The 24,913-nt window shown below is 57.2% G+C and overlaps 1 protein-coding gene across 1 annotated transcript in view; it reads right to left on the bottom strand.

The window, feature by feature from the left end:
• LOC138350640 (uncharacterized) overlaps positions 1–24,296 on the bottom strand; it is a 65,160-nt gene extending 40,864 nt beyond the window's left edge. Inside the window, exon 1 of the mRNA XM_069301695.1 lies at positions 23,810–24,296. Coding sequence (XP_069157796.1) covers positions 23,810–24,290 — 481 coding nt within the window. The 5' untranslated portion in view covers positions 24,291–24,296. The remainder of the gene's footprint in view (positions 1–23,809) is intronic.
• Between the last annotated feature and the right edge of the window lie 617 nt (positions 24,297–24,913).

Genomic DNA, 24,913 nt, shown 5'->3' with positions numbered 1-24,913 from the left:
GGAGGAGGGTAGTAGTGCAGAGGAGGAGGAGGGTAGTGGTGCAGAGGAGGAGGGTAGTGGTGCAGATGAGGAGGGTAGAGGTGCCGAGGAGAAGCGTAGTGGTGCAGAGTAGGCGGGTATTGGTGAGAAGGGGGAGGAGGGTAGTGACGCAGAGGAGGAGGGTAGTGGTGAGGAGGGGGAGGAGGGTAGTGACGCAGAGGAGGAGGAGAGTAGAGGTGCAGAGAAAGAGGAGGGAAGTTGAGCAGAGGAGGAGGGTTGCGGTGCAGAGGAGGAGGGTAGTGGTGCAGAGGAGGAGGGTAGTGGTGCAGAGGAGGAGGAGGGTAGTGGTGCAGAGGAGGAGGGTAGTGGTACAGCGGAGGAGGGTAGTGGTGCAGAGAAAGAGGAGGGTAGTGGTGAAGAGGAGGAGGGCAGTGGTGCAGAGGAGGAGGAGGGTAGTGGTGCAGAGGAGGAGGGTAGTGGTGCAGAGGAGGAGGAGGGTAGTGGTGCATAGGAGGAGAGTAGCTGTGCAGAGGAGGAGTTCAGTGGTGCAGAGGAAGAGGGTAGTGATGCAGAGGAGGAGAGCAGTGGTGCAGAAGAGGAGGAGGGTAGTGGTGACGAGGAGGAGGGTAGTGGTGCAAAGGAGGGGGAGGGTAGTGGTGCAGAGGAGGAGGAGGGTAGTGGTGCAGAGGAGGAGGAGGGTAGTGGGTCAAAGGATGAGGAGTAGGGTAGTGTTGCAGAGGAGGAGGAGAATCGAGGTGCAGAGGAGGAGGAGGAGGGTAGTGGAGCAGAGGAGGAGAAGGGTAGTAGTGCAGAGGAGGAGGGTAGTGGTGCAGAGAAGGAGGGTAGTGGTGCAGAGGAGAAGGGTAGTAGTGCAGAGGAGGAGGGTAGTGGTGCAGAGGAGGAGGTTAGTGGTGCAGAGGAGGAGGGTAGTGGTGCAGAGGAGGAGGATAGTAGCGTAGAGGAGGAGAGTAGTGGTGCAGAGGAGGAGGGTATTGGAAGAGAGGAGGAGAAGGGCAGTAGTGCAGAGGAGGAGGGTAATGGTGCAGAGGAGGAGGGTAATGGTGAGAGGAGGAGGAGAGCAGTGGTGCAGAGGAGAAGGGTAGTGGTGCAGAGGAGGAAGGTAGTGGTGCAGAGAAGGGTAGTGGTGCAGAGGAGGAGGGTAGTGGTGCATAGGAGGAGAGTAGTGGTGCAGAGGAGGAGCGGAGTTGTGCAGAGGAGGAGGGAAGTGGTGCAGAGGAGGAGAAGGGTAGTGGTGCAGAGGAGGAGGGTAGTGCTGCAGAGGAGAAGTAGGAGGGTGGTGGTGCAGAGGAGGAGGAGGGTAGTGGAACAGCGGAAGAGGAGGGTAGTAGTGCAGAGCAGGGGAAGGGTAGTGGTGCAGAGGAGGAGGAGAGTAGAGGTGCAGAGAAGGGGCAGGGTAGTGGTGCAGAGGAGAGAAGTTGTGCAGAGAAGGGGCAGGGTAGTGGTGCAGACGAGGAGGATAGTAGCGCAGAGGAGGAGAGTAGTGGTGCAGAGGAGGAGGGTATTGGAGCAGAGGAGGAGGAGGGTAGTGGTGCAGAGGAGAAGGGTAGTGCTTCAGAGAAGTAGGAGGGTAGTGCTGCAGAGGAGGAGGAGGGTAGTGGTGCAGAGGAAGAGGGTAATGGTGCAGAGGACGAGGGTAGTGGTGCAGATGGGAAGGGTAGTGCTTCAGAGGAGAAGTAGGAGGGTAGTGCTGCAGAGGAGGAGGAGGGTAGTGGTGTAGAAGAGGAGGGTAGTGCTGCAGAGGAGGAGGAGGGTAGTGGTGCAGAGGAAGAGGTTAGTTGTGCAGAGGAGGAGGGTAGTGGTGCAGAGGAGGAGGGTAGTGGTGCAAAGGAGGAGGGTAGTGGTGCAGAGGAGGAGGAGGAGGAGGGGGGTAGTGGTGCAGCGGAAGAGGTTAGTGGTGCAGAGGAGGAGGGTAGTGGTGCAGAGGAGGAGGGTAGTGGTGCAAAGGAGGAGGGTAGTGGGACAGAGGAAGAGGAGGGTAGTGGTGTAGAGGAGGAGGAGGGTAGTGGTGCAGAGGAGGAGGGTAGTGGTGCAGAGGAGGAGGGTAGTGGTGCAGAGGAGGATGGTAGTGGTGCAGAGGAGGAGGGTAGAGGTGCCGAGGAGAAGCGTAGTGGTGCAGAGTAGGCGGGTATTGGTGAGAAGGGGGAGGAGGGTAGTGACGCAGAGGAGGAGGGTAGTGGTGAGGAGGGGGAGGAGGGTAGTGACGCAGAGGAGGAGGAGAGTAGAGGTGCAGAGAAAGAGGAGGGAAGTTGAGCAGAGGAGGAGGGTTGCGGTTCAGAGGAGGAGGGTAGTGGTGCAGAGGAGGAGGGTAGTGGTGCAGAGGAGGAGGAGGGTAGTGGTGCAGAGGAGGAGGGTAGTGGTACAGCGGAGGAGGGTAGTGGTGCAGAGAAAGAGGAGGGTAGTGGTGAAGAGGAGGAGGGCAGTGGTGCAGAGGAGGAGGAGGGTAGTGGTGCAGAGGAGGAGGGTAGTGGTGCAGAGGAGGAGGAAGGTAGTGGTGCATAGGAGGAGAGTAGCTGTGCAGAAGAGGAGGAGGTTAGTGGTGCAGAGGATGAGGAGGGTAGTGGTGCAGAGGAGGAGGGTAGTGGTGGAGCGGAGGAGGGTAGTGGGCAGAGGATGAGGAGGGTAGTGGTGCAGAGGAGGAGGGTAGTGGTTCAGAGGAGGAGGGTAGTGGTGCAGAGGAGGAGGATAGTGGTGCAGAGGAGGAGGGTAGAGGTGCCGAGGAGAAGCGTAGTGATGCAGAGGAGGAGGGTAGTGGTGCAGAGGAGGAGAAGGGTAGTGGTCCAGAGGAGGAGGGTAGTGGTGAGGAGGGGGAGGAGGGTAGTGATGCAGAGGCGGAGGAGAGTAGAGGTTCAGAGAAAGAGGAGGGAAGTTGAGCAGAGGAGGAGGGTTGCGGGGCAGAGGAGGAGGGTAGTGGTGCAGAGGAGGAGGGTAGTGGTGCAGAGGAGGAGGAGCGTAGTGGTGCAGAGGAGGAGGGTAGTGGTGCAGAGGAGGGGGAGGGTAGTGGTGCATAGGAGGAGGGTAGCTGTGCAGAGGAGGAGTTCAGTGCTGCAGAGGAAGAGGGTAGTGATGCAGAGGAGGAGAGCAGTGGTGCAGAAGAGGAGGAGGGTAGTGGTGACGAGGAGGAGGGTAGTGGTGCAAAGTAGGGGGAGGGTAGTGGTGCAGAGGAGGAGGGTAGTGGTGCAGAGGAGGAGGAGGGTAGTGGGTCAAAGGATGAGGAGGAGGGTAGTGTTGCAGAGGAGGAGGAGAATCGAGGTGCAGAGGAGGAGGAGGAGGGTAGTGGAGCAGAGGAGGAGAAGGGTAGTAGTGCAGAGGAGGAGGGTAGTGGTGCAGAGGAGGAGGGTAGTGGTGCAGAGGAGAAGGGTAGTAGTGCAGAGGAGGAGGGTAGTGGTGCAGAGGAGGAGGGTAGTGGTGCAGAGGAGGAGGGTAGTGGTGCAGAGGAGGAGGATAGTAGCGTAGAGGAGGAGAGTAGTGGTGCAGAGGAGGAGGGTATCGGAGCAGAGGAGGAGAAGGGCAGTAGTGCAGAGGAGGAGGGTAATGGTGCAGAGGAGGAGGGTAATGGTGCAGAGGAGGAGGAGAGCAGTGGTGCAGAGGAGAAGGGTAGTGGTGCAGAGGAGGAAGGTAGTGGTGCAGAGAAGGGTAGTGGTGCAGAGGAGGAGGGTAGTGGTGCAGAGGAGGAGAGTAGTGGTGCAGAGGAGGAGCGGAGTTGTGCAGAGGAGGAGGGAAGTGGTGCAGAGGAGGAGAAGGGTAGTGGTGCAGAGGAGGAGGGTAGTGCTGCAGAGGAGAAGTAGGAGGGTGGTGGTGCAGAGGAGGAGGAGGGTAGTGGAACAGCGGAAGAGGAGGGTAGTAGTGCAGAGCAGGGGAAGGGTAGTGGTGCAGAGGAGGAGGAGAGTAGAGGTGCAGAGAAGGGGCAGGGTAGTGGTGCAGAGGAGAGAAGTTGTGCAGAGAACGGGCAGGGTAGTGGTGCAGAGGAGGAGGATAGTAGCGCAGAGGAGGAGAGTAGTGGTGCAGAGGAGGAGGGTATTGGAGCAGAGGAGGAGGAGGGTAGTGGTGCAGAGGAGAAGGGTAGTGCTTCAGAGGAGAAGTAGGAGGGTAGTGCTGCAGAGGAGGAGGAGGGTAGTGGTGCAGAGGAAGAGGGTAATGGTGCAGAGGACGAGGGTAGTGGTGCAGATGGGAAGGGTAGTGCTTCAGAGGAGAAGTAGGAGGGTAGTGCTGCAGAGGAGGAGGAGGGTAGTGGTGTAGAAGAGGAGGGTAGTGCTGCAGAGGAGGAGGAGGGTAGTGGTGCAGAGGAAGAGGTTAGTGGTGCAGAGGAGGAGGGTAGTGGTGCAGAGGAGGAGGGTAGTGGTGCAAAGGAGGAGGGTAGTGGTGCAGAGGAGGAGGAGGAGGGGGGTAGTGGTGCAGCGGAAGAGGTTAGTGGTGCAGAGGAGGAGGGTAGTGGTGCAGAGGAGGAGGGTAGTGGTGCAAAGGAGGAGGGTAGTGGGACAGAGAAAGAGGAGGGTAGTGGTGTAGAGGAGGAGGAGGGTAGTGGTGCAGAGGAGGAGGAGAGTAGAGGTGCAGAGAAGGGGCAAGGTAGTGGTGCAGAGGAGAGAAGTTGTGCGGAGGAGGAGGAGGGTAGTGGTGCAGAGGAGGAGGGTAGTGGTGCAGAGGAGGAGGGTAGTGGTGCAGAGGAGGAGGGTAGTGGTGCAGAGGAGGAGGGCAGTGGTGCAGAGGAGGAGGCTAGTGGTGCAGAGGAGGAGGAGTGTAGTGGTCCAGAGGAGGAGGAGTAGGATAGTGGAGCAGAGAACGATGATGGTAGTGGTCGAGAGGAGGAGAGTAGTGGTGCAGAGGAGGAGGGTGGTGGTGCAGAGGAGGAGGCTAGTGGTGCAGAGGAGGAGGAGGGTAGTGGTCCAGAGGAGGAGGAGGGGGGTAGTGGTGCAGAGGAGGAGGGTAGAAGTGGAGAGGAGGAGGAGGGTAGTAGTGCAGAGGAGGAGGAGGGTAGTAGTGCAGAGGAGGAGGAGGGTAGTGGTGCAGAGGAGAAGGGTAGTGGTGCAGAGGAGGAGGGTAGTGGTGCAAAGTAGGAGGAGGATATGGTGGAAAGGAGGAGGAGGGTAGTGGTGCAGAGGAGGAGAAGGGTAGTGGTGCAGAGGAGGAAGAGGTTAGTGGTGCAGAGGAGGAGGAGGGAAATGGTGTAGAGTTGGAGGAGGGTAGTGGTGCAGAGGAGGAGGGTAGTGGTGCAGAGGAGGAGGGTAGTGGTACAGTGGAGGGGAGGGTAGTGGTGCAGAGAGGAGGAGGGTAGTGGTGCAGAGTTAAGGGAGGGTAGTGGTGCAAAGGAGGAGGAAATTAGTGGTGCAGAGTCGGAAGGGGAATGTAATGGTGCAGAGGAGGAGGAGGAGGGTAGTGGTTCAGAGAAGGAGGAGGGTAGTGGTTCAGAAGAGGGGGAGGAGGGTAGTGGTGCAGAGGAGGAGGGTAGTGGTGCAGAGGAGGAGGGTAGAGGTGCCTAAGAGAAGCGTAGTGGTGCAGAGGAGGAGGGTAGTGGTGCAGAGGAGGAGGAGGGTAGTGGTGCAGAGGAGGGTAGTGGTGCAGCGGAGGAGGGTAGTGGTGCAGAGGAGGAGGAGGATTGTGGTGCAGAGGATGAGGGTAGTGGTCTAGAGGAGGAGGAGGAGGGTAGTGGTGCAGAGGAGGAGTAGGTGGGTAGTGGGACAGAGGATGAGGAGGGTAGTGGTGCAGAGGAGGAGGGTAGGGGTGCAGAGGAGGAGGAGGGAAGTGGGTCAGAGGATGAGGAGGAGGGTAGTGGTGCAGAGGAATAGGAGGGTAGCGTTGCAGAGGAGGAAGGTAGTAGTGCAGAGGAGGGGAGTAGTGGTACAGAGGAGAAGGAGGGTATTGGTGCAGAGGAGGAGGAGAGTAGTGGTGCAGAGGAGGCGGGTAGTGGTGCAGAGGAGGAGGGCAGTGGTGCAGAGGAGGAGGGTAGTGGAGCAGAGGAGAAGGGAAGAGGTGCAGAGGAGGAAGGTAGTAGTGCAGAGGAGGAGAGTAGTGGTACAGAGGAGAAGGAGGGTATTAGTGCAGAGGAGGAGAAGAGTAGTGGTGCAGAGGAGGAGGAGAGCAGTAGTGCAGAGGAGGAGGGTAGTGGTGCAGAGGAGGAGGGTAGTGGTGCAGAGGAGGAGGGCAGTGGTATAGAGGAGGAGGGTAGTGGTGCAGAGGAGGAGAAGGGTAGTGGTGCAGAGGAGGAGGGTAGTGGTGCAGAGGAGGAGGAGGGTAGTGGTGCAGAGGAGAAGGAGGAGGGTAGTGGTGCAAGAGGAGGAGGGTAGTGGTGCAGAGGAGGAGGAGGAGGATAGTTTTGCAGAGGAGGAGGAGGGTAGTGGTGCACAGGAGGAGGGTAGTGGTGCAGAGGAGGAGAAGGGTAGTGGTGCAGAGGAGGAGGAGGGTAGTGGTGCATAGGAGGAGGGTAGTGGTGCAGAGGAGGAGGCTAGTGGTGCAGAGGAGGAGGAGGGTAGTGGTGCAGAGGAGGAGGGTAGTGGTGCAGATGAGGAGGGTAGTGCTGCAGAGGAGGGTAGTGCTGCAGAGGAGGAGGGTAGTGGTGCAGAGGAGGAGGGTAGTGGTGCAGAGGAGGATGGTAGTGGTGCAGAGGAGGAGGGTAGAGGTGCCGAGGAGAAGCGTAGTGGTGCAGAGTAGGCGGGTATTGGTGAGAAGGGGGAGGAGGGTAGTGACGCAGAGGAGGAGGGTAGTGGTGAGGAGGGGGAGGAGGGTAGTGACGCAGAGGAGGAGGAGAGTAGAGGTGCAGAGAAAGAGGAGGGAAGTTGAGCAGAGGAGGAGGGTTGCGGTTCAGAGGAGGAGGGTAGTGGTGCAGAGGAGGAGGGTAGTGGTGCAGAGGAGGAGGAGGGTAGTGGTGCAGAGGAGGAGGGTAGTGGTACAGCGGAGGAGGGTAGTGGTGCAGAGAAAGAGGAGGGTAGTGGTGAAGAGGAGGAGGGCAGTGGTGCAGAGGAGGAGGAGGGTAGTGGTGCAGAGGCGGAGGGTAGTGGTGCAGAGGAGGAGGAGGGTAGTGGTGCATAGGAGGAGAGTAGCTGTGCAGAGGAGGAGGGCAGTGGTGCAGAGGAGGAGGGTAGTGGTGCAGATGTAATGACCGCTTACCCTGTGGTAATAACCGCGGCCTCTATTGTAATAACCCAATGTTCCCCAGTATTAATCCTGTTATCGTGTTATCTCTCGTGATCGTAATATACGCTCTCTGTTGTACATCCCTGTCTCTCTTCACTCAATACCCCAGCTTAACACTGTTACAGTCCAGCATGACCCCTCACTGGACGGCCACGTATATAAGAGGAATATTAAATGAGGAAGATACACCAAGGACAAGGGTTATTAGTTAAAACAATAACAAAACACATTAACACTGCCACCACCTTCCCGACCAACCATACCTGAATGTGTCTATCACCGATCCCCCAGGAAGGCAAGGAATCAGTAACCATGGGACTCCGGGTAATATGAATTTCAGAAATAAATTTTGGAAAATTAGTTTGTTTAATTCCCGTTACTTATTTGAATCCAAGGGTAACTTTAGTATCCATTAATAGTAGGAGGACATGGGGGCTTCCAATACAACACCTAAAAATGACAAAGTAACAAAATATATCAAAGGGGAGTTAAGTGAATACCACTGGACAAGCTATACAATTTATTTTATGAAACATGTAAATTAAGACAATTTGAACACATCACCTATTCTATTCCCCTAGAGGCACAATGGATATTTACCGAGGACACAAAACTCAAGTGCTACTCTACCTTAAATACCCGCACTAGGGCCACGATGTTGATGGCTGCCCTCAGCCCCGAGGATACGGGCTTGCGGCCCTGTTCCTAATACACTCCCAAGACACACTGATGAAATTTAGTTTTTCCAACTTATTGCTGGGAAGGATTACTCCTCCCCCATCTAATACAGCCCCAGGGCTCCACCCATATTTTTGGCAATGGCCAACCATTTAACACGTAGGCCTGAGGTCTGGCACTCTAGGGCCAATAAGGACTTGGCCCTTATCTCAGGCCAATCACCTTCACTGATCTGTCGTGGAAAGCTACATGAATTCCTGAAGATTGAGTCAGCTCTCCCCAGCTACAGAGAAAGGGGACAAGGCGCGTCTATGGAGCCCAGGCACCTTCGAGCAATGTTTACAAAACTGATAATTTATGTTCAAGCCTGTCTCCTCTAAGATAGGAGTAGGGACATTTGACTCTGCCTGGAAGAGGCCGGTGCGAGGGGATGAGAGGGGATGGAGAGGGAAATATCTGAGTGGGGAAGTTGAGTGGGAGAAGCCAAGGTATCCACGACCACCCTACCCTCAGGTCAACCTCTTGACCCTGACAAATGGGGGACAGGGGGGGGGGGAAGAGGAGAGGAGACGAATGACGGCCAAGGGGAGGGGAGAAGGAAGGAGGGGAGAGGGAGAAGGAAAGGAGGGGAGAAGGAGAGGGAAAAGAGGGGAGAAGGGAGAACCAATGATCTGAGCCCCAGATCATTACACAGAGGAGGAGAGCAGTGGTGCAGAAGAGGAGGAGGTTAGTGGTGCAGAGGATGAGGAGGGTAGTGGTGCAGAAGAGGAGGGTAGTGGGGCAGAGGATGAGGAGGGTAGTGGTGCAGAGGAGGAAGGTAGTGGTTCAGAGGAGGAGCGTAGTGGTGCATAGGAGGAGGGTAGTGGTGCAGAGGAGGGTAGAGGTGCCGAGGAGGAGGGTAGTGGTGCAGAGGAGGAGGAGGGTAGTGGTGCAGAGGAGGAGGGTAGTGGTGAGGAGGGGGAGGAGGGTAGTGATGCAGAGGAGGAGGAGAGTAGAGGTTCAGAGGTAGAGGAGGTAAGTTGAGCAGAGGAGGAGGGTTGCCGTGCAGAGGAGGAGTGTAGTGGTGCAGAGGAGGAGGGTAGTGGTGCAGAGGAGGAGGGTAGTGGTGGAGCGGAGGAGGGTAGTGGTGCAGAGGAGGAGGAGGGTAGTGGTGCATAGGAGGAGGGTAGTGGTGCAGAGGAGGAGGCTAGTGGTGCAGAGGAGGAGGAGGGTAGTGGTGCAGAGGAGGAGGGTAGTGGTGCAGATGAGGAGGGTAGTGCTGCAGAGGAGGGTAGTGCTGCAGAGGAGGAGGGTAGTGGTGCAGAGGAGGAGGGTAGTGGTGCAGAGGAGGATGGTAGTGGTGCAGAGGAGGAGGGTAGAGGTGCCGAGGAGAAGCGTAGTGGTGCAGAGTAGGCGGGTATTGGTGAGAAGGGGGAGGAGGGTAGTGACGCAGAGGTGGAGGGTAGTGGTGAGGAGGGGGAGGAGGGTAGTGACGCAGAGGAGGAGGAGAGTAGAGGTGCAGAGAATGAGGAGGGAAGTTGAGCAGAGGAGGAGGGTTGCGGTTCAGAGGAGGAGGGTAGTGGTGCAGAGGAGGAGGGTAGTGGTGCAGAGGAGGAGGAGGGTAGTGGTGCAGAGGAGGAGGGTAGTGGTACAGCGGAGGAGGGTAGTGGTGCAGAGAAAGAGGAGGGTAGGCGTGAAGAGGAGGAGGGCAGTGGTGCAGAGGAGGAGGAGGGTAGTGGTGCAGAGGAGGAGGGTAGTGGTGCAGAGGAGGAGGAGGGTAGTGGTGCATAGGAGGAGAGTAGCTGTGCAGAGGAGGAGGGCAGTGGTGCAGAGGAGGAGGGTAGTGGTGCAGAGGAGGAGAGCAGTGGTGCAGAAGAGGAGGAGGTTAGTGGTGCAGAGGATGAGGAGGGTAGTGGTGCAGAAGAGGAGGGTAGTGGGGCAGAGGATGAGGAGGGTAGTGGTGCAGAGGAGGAGGGTAGTGGTTCAGAGGAGGAGAGTAGTGGTGCAGAGGAGGAGGGTAGTGGTGCAGAGGAGGGTAGAGGTGCCGAGGAGGAGGGTAGTGGTGCAGAGGAGGAGGAGGGTAGTGGTGCAGAGGAGGAGGGTAGTGGTGAGAAGGGGGAGGAGGGTAGTGATGCAGAGGAGGAGGAGAGTAGAGGTTCAGAGGTAGAGGAGGTAAGTTGAGCAGAGGAGGAGGGTTGCCGTGCAGAGGAGGAGGGTAGTGGTGGAGCGGAGGAGGGTAGGGGTGCAGAGAAGGAGGAGGGTAGTGGTGCAGAGGAGGAGGGCAGTGGTGCAGAGGAGGAGGAGGGTAGTGGTGCAGAGGAGGAGGGTAGTGGTGCAGAGGAGGAGGGTAGTGATGCAGAGGAGGAGAGCAGTGGTGCAGAGGAGGAGGGTAGTGGTGAAAAGGAGGGGGAGGGTAGTGGTGCAGAGGAGGAGGAGGGTAGTGGTGCAGAGGAAGAGGAGGAGGGTAGTGGATCAGAGGATGAAGAGGAGGGTAGTGGTGCAGAGGAAGGGTAGGGTAGTGTTGCAGAGGAGGAGGAGAGTCAAGGTGCAGAGGAGGAGGAGGGTAGTGGAGCAGAGGAGAACGGAAGAGGTGCAGAGGAGGAAGGTAGTGGTGCAGAGGAGAAGGAGGGTATTGGTGCAGAGGAGGAGGGTAGTGGTGCAGAGGAGGAGGGTAGTGGTGCAGAGGAGGAGGGCAGTGGTGCAGAGCAGGGGGAGATTAGTGGTGCAGAGGAGGAGGGTAGTGGTGAAGAGGAGGAGGAGGGTAGAGATGCAGAGGAGGAGGGTAGTATTGCAAAGGAGGGGGAGGGTAGTGGTGCAGAGGAGGAGGAGGGTAGTGGTGCAGAGGAGGAGGAGGGTAGTGGGTCAGAGGATGAGGAGGAGGGTAGTGATGCAGAGGAAGAGGAGGGTAGTGGTGCAGAGGAGGAGGAGAGTCGAGGTGCAAAGGAGGAGAAGGGTAGTGGAGCAGAGGAGAAGGGAAGAGGTGCAGAGGAGGAAGGTAGTGGTGCAGAGGAGGAGAGTAGTGGTACAGAGGAGAAAGAGGGTATTGGTGCAGAGGAGGAGGGTAGTGGTGCAGAGGAGAAGGGTAGTAGTGCAGAGGAGGAGGGTAGTGGTGAGGAGGAGGAGAGTAGTGGTGCAGAGGAGGAGGGTAGTGGTGCAGAGGAGGAGGGTAGTGGTGCAGAGGAGGAGGAGACTAGTGGTGCAGAGGAGAAGGGTAGTGGTGCAGAGGAGGAGAGCAGTGGTGCAGAGGAGGAGGAGGGTAGTGGTGCAGAGGTTGAGGAGGGAAGTGGTGCAGAGGAGGAAGGAAGTGGTTCAGAGGAGAAGGGAAGTGGTACAGAGGAGGATGGTAGTGGTGCTGAGGAGGAGAACAGTGGTGCAGAGGAGGAGGAGGGTAGTGGTGCAGAGGATGAGGAGGGTAGTGGTGCAGAGGAGGAGGGTAGTGGTTCAGAGGAGAAGGGTAGTGGGCAGAGGATGAGGAGGGTAGTGGTGCAGAGGAGGAGGGTAGTGGTTCAGAGGAGGAGGGTAGTGGTGCAGAGGAGGAGGATAGTGGTGCAGAGGAGGAGGGTAGAGGTGCCGAGGAGAAGCGTAGTGATGCAGAGGAGGAGGGTAGTGGTGCAGAGGAGAAGGGTAGTGGTCCAGAGGAGGAGGGTAGTGGTGAGGAGGGGGAGGAGGGTAGTGATGCAGAGGCGGAGGAGAGTAGAGGTTCAGAGAAAGAGGAGGGAAGTTGAGCAGAGGAGGAGGGTTTCGGGGCAGAGGAGGAGGGTAGTGGTGCAGAGGAGGAGGGTAGTGGTGCAGAGGAGGAGGAGCGTAGTGGTGCAGAGGAGGAGGGTAGTGGTGCAGAGGAGGGGGAGGGTAGTGGTGCATAGGAGGAGGGTAGCTGTGCAGAGGAGGAGTTCAGTGCTGCAGAGGAAGAGGGTAGTGATGCAGAGGAGGAGAGCAGTGGTGCAGAAGAGGAGGAGGGTAGTGGTGACGAGGAGGAGGGTAGTGGTGCAAAGTAGGGGGAGGGTAGTGGTGCAGAGGAGGAGGAGGGTAGAGGTGCAGAGGAGGAGGAGGGTAGTGGGTCAAAGGATGAGGAGGAGGGTAGTGTTGCAGAGGAGAAGGAGAATCGAGGTGCAGAGGAGGAGGAGGAGGGTAGTGGAGCAGAGGAGGAGAAGGGTAGTAGTGCAGAGGAGGAGGGTAGTGGTGCAGAGGAGGAGGGTAGTGGTGCAGAGGAGAAGGGTAGTAGTGCAGAGGAGGAGGGTAGTGGTGCAGAGGAGGAGGGTAGTGGTGCAGAGGAGGAGGGTAGTGGTGCAGAGGAGGAGGATAGTAGCGTAGAGGAGGAGAGTAGTGGTGCAGAGGAGGAGGGTATTGGAGCAGAGGAGGAGAAGGGTAGTAGTGCAGAGGAGGAGGGTAATGGTGCAGAGGAGGAGGGTAATGGTGCAGAGGAGGAGGAGAGCAGTGGTGCAGAGGAGAAGGGTAGTGGTGCAGAGGAGGAAGGTAGTGGTGCAGAGGAGAAGGGTAGTGGTGCAGAGGAGGAGGGTAGTGGTGCAGAGGAGGAGAGTAGTGGTGCAGAGGAGGAGCGGAGTTGTGCAGAGGAGGAGGGTAGTGGTGCAGAGGAGGAGAAGGGTAGTGGTGCAGAGGAGGAGGGTAGTGCTGCAGAGGAGAAGTAGGAGGGTAGTGGTGCAGAGGAGGAGGAGGGTAGTGGAACAGCGGAAGAGGAGGGTAGTAGTGCAGAGCAGGGGAAGGGTAGTGGTGCAGAGGAGGAGGAGAGTAGAGGTGCAGAGAAGGGGCAGGGTAGTGGTGCAGAGGAGAGAAGTTGTGCAGAGAAGGGGCAGGGTAGTGGTGCAGAGGAGGAGGATAGTAGCGCAGAGGAGGAGAGTAGTGGTGCAGAGGAGGAGGGTATTGGAGCAGAGGAGGAGGAGGGTAGTGGTGCAGAGGAGAAGGGTAGTGCTTCAGAGGAGAAGTAGGAGGGTAGTGCTGCAGAGGAGGAGGAGGGTAGTGGTGCAGAGGAAGAGGGTAATGGTGCAGAGGACGAGGGTAGTGGTGCAGATGGGAAGGGTAGTGCTTCAGAGGAGAAGTAGGAGGGTAGTGCTGCAGAGGAGGAGGAGGGTAGTGGTGTAGAAGAGGAGGGTAGTGGTGCAGAGGAGAAGGGTAGTGCTTCAGAGGAGAAGTAGGAGGGTAGTGCTGCAGAGGAGGAGGAGGGTAGTGGTGCAGAGGAAGAGGGTAATGGTGCAGAGGAGGAGGGTAGTGGTGCAGAGGAGGAGGAGGAGGGGGGTAGTGGTGCAGCGGAAGAGGTTAGTGGTGCAGAGGAGGAGGGTAGTGGTGCAGAGGAGGAGGGTAGTGGTGCAAAGGAGGAGGGTAGTGGGACAGAGGAAGAGGAGGGTAGTGGTGTAGAGGAGGAGGAGGGTAGTGGTGCAGAGGAAGGGAAGGGTAGTGGTGCAGAGGAGGAGGAGAGTAGAGGTGCAGAGAAGGGGCAAGGTAGTGGTGCAGAGGAGAGAAGTTGTGCGGAGGAGGAGGAGGGTAGTGGTGCAGAGGAGGAGGGTAGTGGTGCAGAGGAGGAGGGTAGTGGTGCAGAGGAGGAGGGTAGTGGTGCAGAGGAGGAGGGCAGTGGTGCAGAGGAGGAGGCTAGTGGTGCAGAGGAGGAGGAGGGTAGTGGTCCAGAGGAGGAGTAGGATAGTGGACCAGAGAACGATGATGGTAGTGGTCGAGAGGAGGAGAGTAGTGGTGCAGAGGAGGAGGGTAGTGGTGCAGAGGAGGAGGCTAGTGGTGCAGAGGAGGAGGAGGGTAGTGGTCCAGAGGAGGAGGAGGGGGGTAGTGGTGCAGAGGAGGAGGGTAGAAGTGGAGAGGAGGAGGAGGGTAGTAGTGCAGAGGAGGAGGAGGGTAGTAGTGCAGAGGAGGAGGAGGGTAGTGGTGCAGAGGAGAAGGGTAGTGGAGCAGAGGAGGAGGGTAGTGGTGCAAAGTAGGAGGAGGATATGGTGGAAAGGAGGAGGAGGGTAGTGGTGCAGAGGAGGAGAAGGGTAGTGGTGCAGAGGAGGAAGAGGTTAGTGGTGCAGAGGAGGAGGAGGGAAATGGTGTAGAGTTGGAGGAGGGTAGTGGTGCAGAGGAGGAGGGTAGTGGTGCAGAGGAGGAGGGTAGTGGTTCAGTGGAGGGGAGGGTAGTGGTGCAGAGAGGAGGAGGGTAGTGGTGCAGAGTTAAGGGAGGGTTGTGGTGCAAAGGAGGAGGAAATTAGTGGTGCAGAGTCGGAAGGGAAATGTAATGGTGCAGAGGAGGAGGAGGAGGGTAGTGGTTCAGAGAAGGAGGAGGGTAGTGGTTCAGAAGAGGGGGAGGAGGGTAGTGGTGCAAAGGAGGAGGGTAGTGGTGCAGAGGAGGAGGGTAGAGGTGCCTAAGAGAAGCGTAGTGGTGCAGAGGAGGAGGGTAGTGGTGCTGAGGAGGAGGAGGGTAGTGGTGCAGAGGAGGGTAGTGGTGCAGCGGAGGAGGGTAGTGGTGCAGAGGAGGAGGAGGATAGTGGTGCAGAGGATGAGGGTAGTGGTCTAGAGGAGGAGGAGGAGGGTAGTGGTGCAGAGGAGGAGTAGGTGGGTAGTTGGGCAGAGGATGAGGAGGGTAGTGGTGCAGAGGAGGAGGGTAGGGGTGCAGAGGAGGAGGAGGGTAGTGGGTCAGAGGATGAGGAGGAGGGTAGTGGTGCAGAGGAAGAGGAGGGTAGCGTTGCAGAGGAGGAAGGTAGTAGTGCAGAGGAGGAGAGTAGTGGTACAGAGGAGAAGGAGGGTATTGGTGTAGAGGAGGAGGAGAGTAGTGGTGCAGAGGAGGCGGGTAGTGGTGCAGAGGAGGAGGGCAGTGGTGCAGAGGAGGAGGGTAGTGGAGCAGAGGAGAAGGGAAGAGGTGCAGAGGAGGAAGGTAGTAGTGCAGAGGAGGAGAGTAGTGGTACAGAGGAGAAGGAGGGTATTAGTGCAGAGGAGGAGAAGAGTAGTGGTGCAGAGGAGGAGGAGAGTAGTGGTGCAGAGGAGGAGGGTAGTGGTGCAGAGGAGGAGGCTAGTGGTGCAGAGGAGGAGGAGGGTAGTGGTCCAGAGGAGGAGGAGGGGGGTAGTGGTGCAGAGGAGGAGGGTAGAAGTGGAGAGGAGGAGGAGGGTAGTAGTGCAGAGGAGGAGTAGGGTAGTAGTGCAGAGGAGGAGGAGGGTAGTGGTGCAGAGGAGAAGGGTAGTGGTGCAGAGGAGGAGGGTAGTGGTGCAAAGTAGGAGGAGGATATGGTGGAAAGGAGGAGGAGGGTAGTGGTGCAGAGGAGGAGAAGGGTAGTGGTGCAGAGGAGGAAGAGGTTAGTGGTGCAGAGGAGGAGGAGGGAAATGGTGTAGAGTTGGAGGAGGGTAGTGGTGCAGAGGAGGAGGGTAGTGGTGCAGAGGAGGAGGGTAGTGGTTCAGTGGAGGGGAGGGTAGTGGTGCAGAGAGGAGGAGGGTAGTGGTGCAGAGTTAAGGGAGGATTGTGGTGCAAAGGAGGAGGAAATTAGTGGTGCAGAGTCGGAAAGGGAATGTAATGGTGCAGAGGAGGAGGAGGAGGGTAGTGGTTCAGAGAAGGAGGAGGGTAGTGGTTCAGAAGAGGGGGAGGAGGGTAGTGGTGCAAAGGAGGAGGGTAGTGGTGCAGAGGAGGAGGGTAGAGGTGCCTAAGAGAAGCGTAGTGGTGCAGAGGAGGAGGGCAGTGGTGCTGAGGAGGAGGAGGGTAGTGGTGCAGAGGAGGGTAGTGGTGCAGCGGAGGAGGGTAGTGGTGCAGAGGAGGAGGAGGATAGTGGTGCAGAGGATGAGGGTAGTGGTCTAGAGGAGGAGGAGGAGGGTAGTGGTGCAGAGGAGGAGTAGGTGGGTAGTTGGGCAGAGGATGAGGAGGGTAGTGGTGCAGAGGAGGAGGGTAGGGGTGCAGAGGAGGAGGAGGGTAGTGGGTCAGAGGATGAGGAGGAGGGTAGTGGTGCAGAGGAAGAGGAGGGTAGCGTTGCAGAGGAGGAGGGTAGTGGTGCAGAGTTAAGGGAGGGTTGTGGTGCAAAGGAGGAGGAAATTAGTGGTGCAGAGTCGGAAGGGAAATGTAATGGTGCAGAGGAGAAGGAGGAGGGTAGTGGTTCAGAGAAGGAGGAGGGTAGTGGTTCAGAAGAGGGGGAGGAGGGTAGTGGTGCAAAGGAGGAGGGTAGTGGTGCAGAGGAGGAGGGTAGAGGTGCCTAAGAGAAGCGTAGTGGTGCAGAGGAGGAGGGTAGTGGTGCTGAGGAGGAGGAGGGTAGTGGTGCAGAGGAGGGTAGTGGTGCAGCGGAGGAGGGTAGTGGTGCAGAGGAGGAGGAGGATAGTGGTGCAGAGGATGAGGGTAGTGGTCTAGAGGAGGAGGAGGAGGGTAGTGGTGCAGAGGAGGAGTAGGTGGGTAGTTGGGCAGAGGATGAGGAGGGTAGTGGTGCAGAGGAGGAGGGTAGGGGTGCAGAGGAGGAGGAGGGTAGTGGGTCAGAGGATGAGGAGGAGGGTAGTGGTGCAGAGGAAGAGGAGGGTAGCGTTGCAGAGGAGGAAGGTAGTAGTGCAGAGGAGGAGAGTAGTGGTACAGAGGAGAAGGAGGGTATTGGTGTAGAGGAGGAGGAGAGTAGTGGTGCAGAGGAGGCGGGTAGTGGTGCAGAGGAGGAGGGCAGTGGTGCAGAGGAGGAGGGTAGTGGAGCAGAGGAGAAGGGAAGAGGTGCAGAGGAGGAAGGTAGTAGTGCAGAGGAGGAGAGTAGTGGTACAGAGGAGAAGGAGGGTATTAGTGCAGAGGAGGAGAAGAGTAGTGGTGCAGAGGAGGAGGAGAGTAGTGGTGCAGAGGAGGAGGGTAGTGGTGCAGAGGAGGAGGCTAGTGGTGCAGAGGAGGAGGAGGGTAGTGGTCCAGAGGAGGAGGAGGGGGGTAGTGGTGCAGAGGAGGAGGGTAGAAGTGGAGAGGAGGAGGAGGGTAGTAGTGCAGAGGAGGAGGAGGGTAGTAGTGCAGAGGAGGAGGAGGGTAGTGGTGCAGAGGAGAAGGGTAGTGGTGCAGAGGAGGAGGGTAGTGGTGCAAAGTAGGAGGAGGATATGGTGGAAAGGAGGAGGAGGGTAGTGGTGCAGAGGAGGAGAAGGGTAGTGGTGCAGAGGAGGAAGAGGTTAGTGGTCCAGAGGAGGAGGAGGGGGGTAGTGGTGCAGAGGAGGAGGGTAGAAGTGGAGAGGAGGAGGAGGGTAGTAGTGCAGAGGAGGAGGAGGCTAGTGGTGCAGAGGAGGAGGAGGGTAGTGGTCCAGAGGAGGAGGAGGGGGGTAGTGGTGCAGAGGAGGAGGGTAGAAGTGGAGAGGAGGAGGAGGGTAGTAGTGCAGAGGAGGAGGAGGGTAGTAGTGCAGAGGAGGAGGAGGGTAGTGGTGCAGAGGAGAAGGGTAGTGGTGCAGAGGAGGAGCGTAGTGGTGCAAAGAAGGAGGAGGATATGGTGGAAAGGAGGAGGAGGGTAGTGGTGCAGAGGAGGAGAAGGGTAGTGGTGCAGAGGAGGAAGAGGTTAGTGGTGCAGAGGAGGAGGAGGGAAATGGTGTAGAGTTGGAGGAGGGTAGTGGTGCAGAGGAGGAGGGTAGTGGTGCAGAGGAGGAGGGTAGTGGTTCAGTGGAGGGGAGGGTAGTGGTGCAGAGAGGAGGAGGGTAGTGGTGCAGAGTTAAGGGAGGGTTGTGGTGCAAAGGAGGAGGAAATTAGTGGTGCAGAGTCGGAAAGGGAATGTAATGGTGCAGAGGAGGAGGAGGAGGGTAGTGGTTCAGAGAAGGAGGAGGGTAGTGGTTCAGAAGAGGGGGAGGAGGGTAGTGGTGCAAAGGAGGAGGGTAGTGGTGCAGAGGAGGAGGGTAGAGGTGCCTAAGAGAAGCGTAGTGGTGCAGAGGAGGAGGGTAGTGGTGCTGAGGAGGAGGAGGGTAGTGGTGCAGAGGAGGGTAGTGGTGCAGCGGAGGAGGGTAGTGGTGCAGAGGAGGAGGAGGATAGTGGTGCAGAGGATGAGGGTAGTGGTCTAGAGGAGGAGGAGGAGGGTAGTGGTGCAGAGGAGGAGTAGGTGGGTAGTTGGGCAGAGGATGAGGAGGGTAGTGGTGCAGAGGAGGAGGGTAGGGGTGCAGAGGAGGAGGAGGGTAGTGGGTCAGAGGATGAGGAGGAGGGTAGTGGTGCAGAGGAAGAGGAGGGTAGTGTTGCAGAGGAGGAGGGTAGTGGTGCAGAGTTAAGGGAGGGTTGTGGTGCAAAGGAGGAGGAAATTAGTGGTGCAGAGTCGGAAGGGAAATGTAATGGTGCAGAGGAGGAGGAGGAGGGTAGTGGTTCAGAGAAGGAGGAGGGTAGTGGTTCAGAAGAGGGGGAGGAGGGTAGTGGTGCAAAGGAGGACGGTAGTGGTGCAGAGGAGGAGGGTAGAGGTGCCTAAGAGAAGCGTAGTGGTGCAGAGGAGGAGGGTAGTGGTGCTGAGGAGGAGGAGGGTAGTGGTGCAGAGGAGGGTAGTGGTGCAGCGGAGGAGGGTAGTGGTGCAGAGGAGGAGGAGGATAGTGGTGCAGAGGATGAGGGTAGTGGTCTAGAGGAGGAGGAGGAGGGTAGTGGTGCAGAGGAGGAGTAGGTGGGTAGTTGGGCAGAGGATGAGGAGGGTAGTGGTGCAGAGGAGGAGGGTAGGGGTGCAGAGGAGGAGGAGGGTAGTGGGTCAGAGGATGAGGAGGAGGGTAGTGGTGCAGAGGAAGAGGAGGGTAGCGTTGCAGAGGAGGAAGGTAGTAGTGCAGAGGAGGAGAGTAGTGGTACAGAGGAGAAGGAGGGTATTGGTGTAGAGGAGGAGGAGAGTAGTGGTGCAGAGGAGGCGGGTAGTGGTGCAGAGGAGGAGGGCAGTGGTGCAGAGGAGGAGGGTAGTGGAGCAGAGGAGAAGGGAAGAGGTGCAGAGGAGGAAGGTAGTAGTGCAGAGGAGGAGAGTAGTGGTACAGAGGAGAAGGAGGGTATTAGTGCAGAGGAGGAGAAGAGTAGTGGTGCAGAGGAGGAGGAGAGTAGTGGTGCAGAGGAGGAGGGTAGTGGTGCAGAGGAGGAGGCTAGTGGTGCAGAGGAGGAGGAGGGTAGTGGTCCAGAGGAGGAGGAGGGGGGTAGTGGTGCAGAGGAGGAGGGTAGAAGTGGAGAGGAGGAGGAGGGTAGTAGTGCAGAGGAGGAGGAGGGTAGTAGTGCAGAGGAGGAGGAGGGTAGTGGTGCAGAGGAGAAGGGTAGTGGTGCAGAGGAGGAGGGTAGTGGTGCAAAGTAGGAGGAGGATATGGTGGAAAGGAGGAGGAGGGTAGTGGTGCAGAGGAGGAGAAGGGTAGTGGTGCAGAGGAGGAAGAGGTTAGTGGTGCAGAGGAGGAGGAGGGAAATGGTGTAGAGTTGGAGGAGGGTAGTGGTGCAGAGGAGGAGGGTAGTGGTGCAGAGGAGGAGGGTAGTGGTTCAGTGGAGGGGAGGGTAGTGGTGCAGAGAGAAGGAGGGTAGTGGTGCAGAGTTAAGGGAGGGTTGTGGTGCAAAGGAGGAGGAAATTAGTGGTGCAGAGTCGGAAAGGGAATGTAATGGTGCAGAGGAGGAGGAGGAGGGTAGTGGTTCAGAGAAGGAGGAGGGTAGTGGTTCAGAAGAGGGGGAGGAGGGTAGTGGTGCAAAGGAGGAGGGTAGTGGTGCAGAGGAGGAGGGTAGAGGTGCCTAAGAGAAGCGTAGTGGTGCAGAGGAGGAGGGTAGTGGTGCTGAGGAGGAGGAGGGTAGTGGTGCAGAGGAGGGTAGTGGTGCAGCGGAGGAGGGTAGTGGTGCAGAGGAGGAGGAGGATAGTGGTGCAGAGGATGAGGGTAGTGGTCTAGAGGAGGAGGAGGAGGGTAGTGGTGCAGAGGAGGAGTAGGTGGGTAGTTGGGCAGAGGATGAGGAGGGTAGTGGTGCAGAGGAGGAGGGTAGGGGTGCAGAGGAGGAGGAGGGTAGTGGGTCAGAGGATGAGGAGGAGGGTAGTGGTGCAGAGGAAGAGGAGGGTAGCGTTGCAGAGGAGGAAGGTAGTAGTGCAGAGGAGGAGAGTAGTGGTACAGAGGAGAAGGAGGGTATTGGTGTAGAGGAGGAGGAGAGTAGTGGTGCAGAGGAGGCGGGTAGTGGTGCAGAGGAGGAGGGCAGTGGTGCAGAGGAGGAGGGTAGTGGAGCAGAGGAGAAGGGAAGAGGTGCAGAGGAGGAAGGTAGTAGTGCAGAGGAGGAGAGTAGTGGTACAGAGGAGAAGGAGGGTATTAGTGCAGAGGAGGAGAAGAGTAGTGGTGCAGAGGAGGAGGAGAGTAGTGGTGCAGAGGAGGAGGGTAGTGGTGCAGAGGAGGAGAAGGGTAGTGGTGCAGAGGAGGAGGGTAGTGGTGCAGAGGAGGAGGAGGGTAGTGGTGCAGAGGAGAAGGAGGAGGGTAGTGGTGCAAGAGGAGGAGGGTAGTGGTGCAGAGGAGGAGGAGGATAGTTTTGCAGAGGAGGAGGAGGGTAGTGGTGCACAGGAGGAGGGTAGTGGTGCAGAGGAGGAGAAGGGTAGTGGTGCAGAGGAGGAGGAGGGTAGTGGTGCATAGGAGGAGGGTAGTGGTGCAGAGAAGGAGGCTAGTGGTGCAGAGGAGGAGGAGGGTAGTGGTGCAGAGGAGGAGGGTAGTGGTGCAGAGGAGGAGGAGGGTAGTGGTGAGAGGAGGAGGGTAGTGGTGCAGAGGAGGAGGAAGGTAGTGGAGCAGAGAAGGAGGGTAGTGGTGCAGAGGAGGAGAGTAGTGATGCAGAGGAGGAGGAGGAGGGTAGTGGTGCAGAGGAAGAGGAGGGTAGTGATGCAGAGGAGGAGGGTAGTGGTGCAGAGGAGGAGGGTAGTGGTGCAGAGGAGGAGGGTAGTGGTGCAGAGGGGGAGGAGGGTAGTGGTGCAGAGGAGGAGGGTAGTGGTGCAGAGGAGGAGGAGGGTAGTGGTGCAGAGGAGGAGGGTAGTGGTGCAGAGGAGGAGGAGGGTAGTGGTGAGAGGAGGATGAGGGTAGTGGTGCAGAGGAGGGTAGTGATGCAGAGGAGGAGGGTAGTGGTGCAGAGGAGGAGGGTAGTGGTGCAGAGGAGGAGGGTAGTGGTGCAGAGGAGGAGGGTAGTGGTGCAGAGGAGGAGGAGGGTAGTGGTGCAGAGGACGTGGAGGGTAGTGGTGCAGAGGAGGAGGGTAGTGGTACAGAGGAGGAGGGTAGTGGTGCAGAGGGGGAGGGTAGAGGTCCAGAGGAGTAGGAGGGTAGTGGAGCAGAGGAGAAGGGAAGAGGTGCAGAGGAGAAGGAGGGTAGTGGTGCAGAGGAGGATAGTAGTGTTGCAGAGGAGAAGGGTAGTGGTGCAGAGGAGGAGGGTAGTGGTGCAGAGGACGTGGAGGGTAGTGGTGCAGAGGAGGAGGGCAGTGGTGCAGAGGAGGAGGAGGGTAGTGGTGTAGAGGAGAAGGAGGGTAGTGGTGCAGAGAAGGGGGAGGGTAGTGGTGCAGAGGAGGGGGAGGGTAGTGGGTGCAGAGGAGGAGGGTAGTGGTGCAGGGGGGGAGGGTAGTGGTGCTGAGGAGGAGGAGGGAAGTGGTGCAGAGGAGGAGAAGGAGGGTAGTGGTGCATAGGAGGAGGTTAGCGGTGCAGATGAGGAGTGTAGTGGTGCAGAGGAGGAGGGTAGTGGTGCAGAGGAGGAGGGGGAGGGTAGTGGTACATTCGAGAAGGAGGGAAGTGGTGCAGAGGAGGAGGGTAGTGGTGCAGAGGAGGAGTAGGAGGGAGGTGGTGCAAAGGAGGATGAGGGTAGTGGTGCAGGGGAGATGTGTAGTGGTGCAGAGGAGGAGGGTAGTGGTACAGAGGAGGAGGGTAGTGGTGCTGAGGAGGAGGGAAGTGGTGCAGAGGAGGAGAAGGAGGAGGAGGGTAGTGGTGCAAACGCGGATGAGAGTAATGGTGTAGAGCAGAAGGAGGATAGTGGAGCAGAGGAGGAGGGTTGAGGTGCAGAGGAGATGGGTAGTGGTGCAGAGGAGAAGCCTATATGCAGAGGAGGAGGGTAGTGGTGCAGAGGAGGAGGAGGGTAGTGGTGCAGAGGTGGAGGAGGGTAGTGCTGCTGCGGCGGAGGTTAGTGGTGCAGAGGAGGTGGGTAGTGGTGCAAAGGAGAAGCGTATGGTGCAGAGGAGGAGGGTAGTGGTGCAGAGGTGGAGGAGGGTAGTGGAGCAGAGGAGGAGGAGGGTAGTGGTGCAGAGTAGGAGGAGGGTAGTGGAGCAGAGGAGGAGGAGGGTAGTGGAACAGAGGAGGAGGAGGGTAGTGGTGCAGAGGAGGAGGAGGGTAGTGGTGCAGAGTAGGAGGAGGGTAGTGGAGCAGAGGAGGAGGAGGGTAGTGGAACAGAGGATGAGGAGGGTAGTGGTGCAGAGTAGGAGGAGGGTAGTGGAGCAGAGGAGGAGGAGGGTAGTGGAACAGAGGAGGAGGAGGGTAGTGGTGCAGAGGAGGAGGAGGGTAGTGGTGCAGAGTAGGAGGAGGGTAGTGGAGCAGAGGAGGAGGAGGGTAGTGGAACAGAGGAGGAGGAGGGTAGTGGAGCAGAGGAGGAGGAGGGTAGTGGTGCAGAGTAGGAGGAGGGTAGTGGAACAGAGGAGGAGGAGGGTAGTGGTGCAGAGGTTGAGTAGGGTAGTGTAGCAGAGCCAGATACCATAAACTACCACAACCTCGACCACCATTAACATTAACCACCCCTACCACTAATCACAACCATCAGCCACCACAATTACCAACCACAGCAATCAACCACCACCGCTAACCACAACTATTAACCACCACTAGAACCAACCACAACTATTAACCACCACTAGAACCAACCACAACCACCAACAAAAAACATCACCCACCACTGCCACCAATCACAACCTCCCACCACAGCCACCAACCACAACCCAGCAACAATTCCACCACCACTACCATGGATTCTCCATTAAGTGAAAGTGATGAATAAAATATTTTTAACCTGCCTGTTATTATGGTTCAGTTTTATTTCTAGTATAGGTAAAAATATATTTTTAAAATATTTCTACATTTTTTATATATATTCCATCAATCAGGAAAACGATTATTATGCAACATTTAAGGTTGCGACACGGTCTCAAAATTGTTTAGCCAAAGTTGTACAGTAAGTTGTGGCAACTTATTTACAACCACACAATAACGTAGCTAATACATGAAAACAAACGTTGTCACACCTGGCTACTCTTCCGACCCACACCTGTAGATAAGAGGGAACACGGAAGCCCACACCTGGCTACTCTCTAGACCCACACCTGTAGATGGGGAGGAACACGGAAGCTCACACCTGGCTACTCTCCCCACCCACACCTGTACATGAGAGGGAACACGGAAGACCACACCTGGCTACTCTCCTCACCCACACCTGCAGATGGGAAGGAACACGGAAGCTCACACCTGGCTACTCTCCCCACCCACACCTGTACATGAGAGGGAACACGGAAGCCCACACCTGGCTACTCTCCCCACCCACACCTGTACATGAGAGGGAACACTAAAGCCCACACATGGCTACTCTCCCCACCCACACCTGTAGATGAGAGGAAACACTAAAGCCCACACTTGGCTACTCTCCCCACCCACACCTGTAGATGAGAGGGAACACTAAAGCCCACACCTGGCTACTCTCCCCACCCACACCTGCACATGAGAGGGGACACTGATGCCCACACCTGGCTACTCTCCCGACCCACACCTGTAGATGAGAGGGAACACGGAAGCCCACACCTGCCTACTCTCCCCACCCACACCTGCACATGAGAGGGAACACTAAAGCCCACACCTGGCTACTCTCCCCACCCACACCTGTCTATGTCACACACTCATGCCAAAGAAAACTCATATCAAGTAAATCTAGCTTGTATTAAGTAAGACAATGTTGGGCTAAATATTGATCAGTGTTATCTTATAAGCAGTGAAGCTTGCTTAATGAATATTCTTGGTCGCTAAACGGTGCTCAAAGATACTCAAGAAGCATTATAAGTTCTCTAATTCATGACTTTTAATGTAAAAATATTTTTGAAAACACTGGAAGCACTGTGAATTAAACAACTGAGTTACATATATTCACGTGTTAAAATGTCGTCAATACGTACTGGTGAGAAGCGTGTAAGAGAAGTCCAGGAGACTATACCCTCCTCTTGAGGGAGGACGCAGCTGAGCCACCAGGTGGCAGCACCAGTCTATGGCGGGGTCGTCATCAGTGACTTCCCAGTAGATGGTCAGGGTGAGCGCCCTTCCCTGGTACGGCAGACTGCCCAGTGTGTCCGGGTCCACGTAGACCGTGGCGTCCAGGGTGTCCGGGTCCACGTAGCCCGTGGCGTCCAGGGTGTCCTGGACCACGTAGCCCGTGGCGTCCATGGTGTCCGGGTCCACGTAGCCCGTGGCGTCCATGGTGTCCGGGTCCACGTAGCCCGTGGCGTCCAGGGTGTCCGGGTCCACGTAGCCCGTGGCGTCCAGGGTGTCCGGGTCCACGTAGCCCGTGGCGTCCAGGGTGTCCGGGTCCCCGTAGCCCGTGGCGTCCAGGGTGTCCGGGTCCACGTAGTCCGTGGCGTCTAGGGCAATGTCTGAAGACATACACTGAGATACAGTCACTGTCGTTACTGGTATGTTCTAAGATATAACAAGAAGACATACTGAGCCATCCACTCACCTTACTGCTGGGTTTATTACCTGATGACAAGTCCGTATTTTGGACAGTATTAATAGCATCTAAACTATGTATTAATTGTTTTTAAAAGCCACGGTCAAGGTCATCTGTATCAATGGTCAAGGTCATCTGTATCAATTGTCAAGGTCACAGTCAAGGTCATCTGTATCAATGGTCAAGGTCATCTGTATCAATAGTCAAGGTCATCTGTATCAATTGTCAAGGTCATCTGTATCAATGGTCAAGGTCACAGTCAAGGTCATCTTTATCAATGGTCAAGGTCTCATTGAAAGGTCATATAAACTAAGTCAAGGTCACAGTGAAAGGTCATCTGGACCAAGTATCAAGGTCACAGGGATAGATGGGTCACCTGAATTAAGGATCAATGTTACGGAAGATCAAATTAACCAAGGGATCAAGGTCACAGTGAAAGGTCATCTTAAACAGGAATTAGGTCACAGTGAAAGGTCATCTTAAACAGGAATTAGGTCACAGTGAAAGGTCATCTTGAACAGGAATTAGGTCACAGTGAAAGGTCATCCTGAACAGG

This window comes from Procambarus clarkii, chromosome 46 (genome assembly GCF_040958095.1).
Source record: "Procambarus clarkii isolate CNS0578487 chromosome 46, FALCON_Pclarkii_2.0, whole genome shotgun sequence".
NCBI lineage: Eukaryota > Metazoa > Arthropoda > Malacostraca > Decapoda > Cambaridae > Procambarus > Procambarus clarkii.
This window is presented reverse-complemented; position numbering and strand designations above follow the sequence as displayed.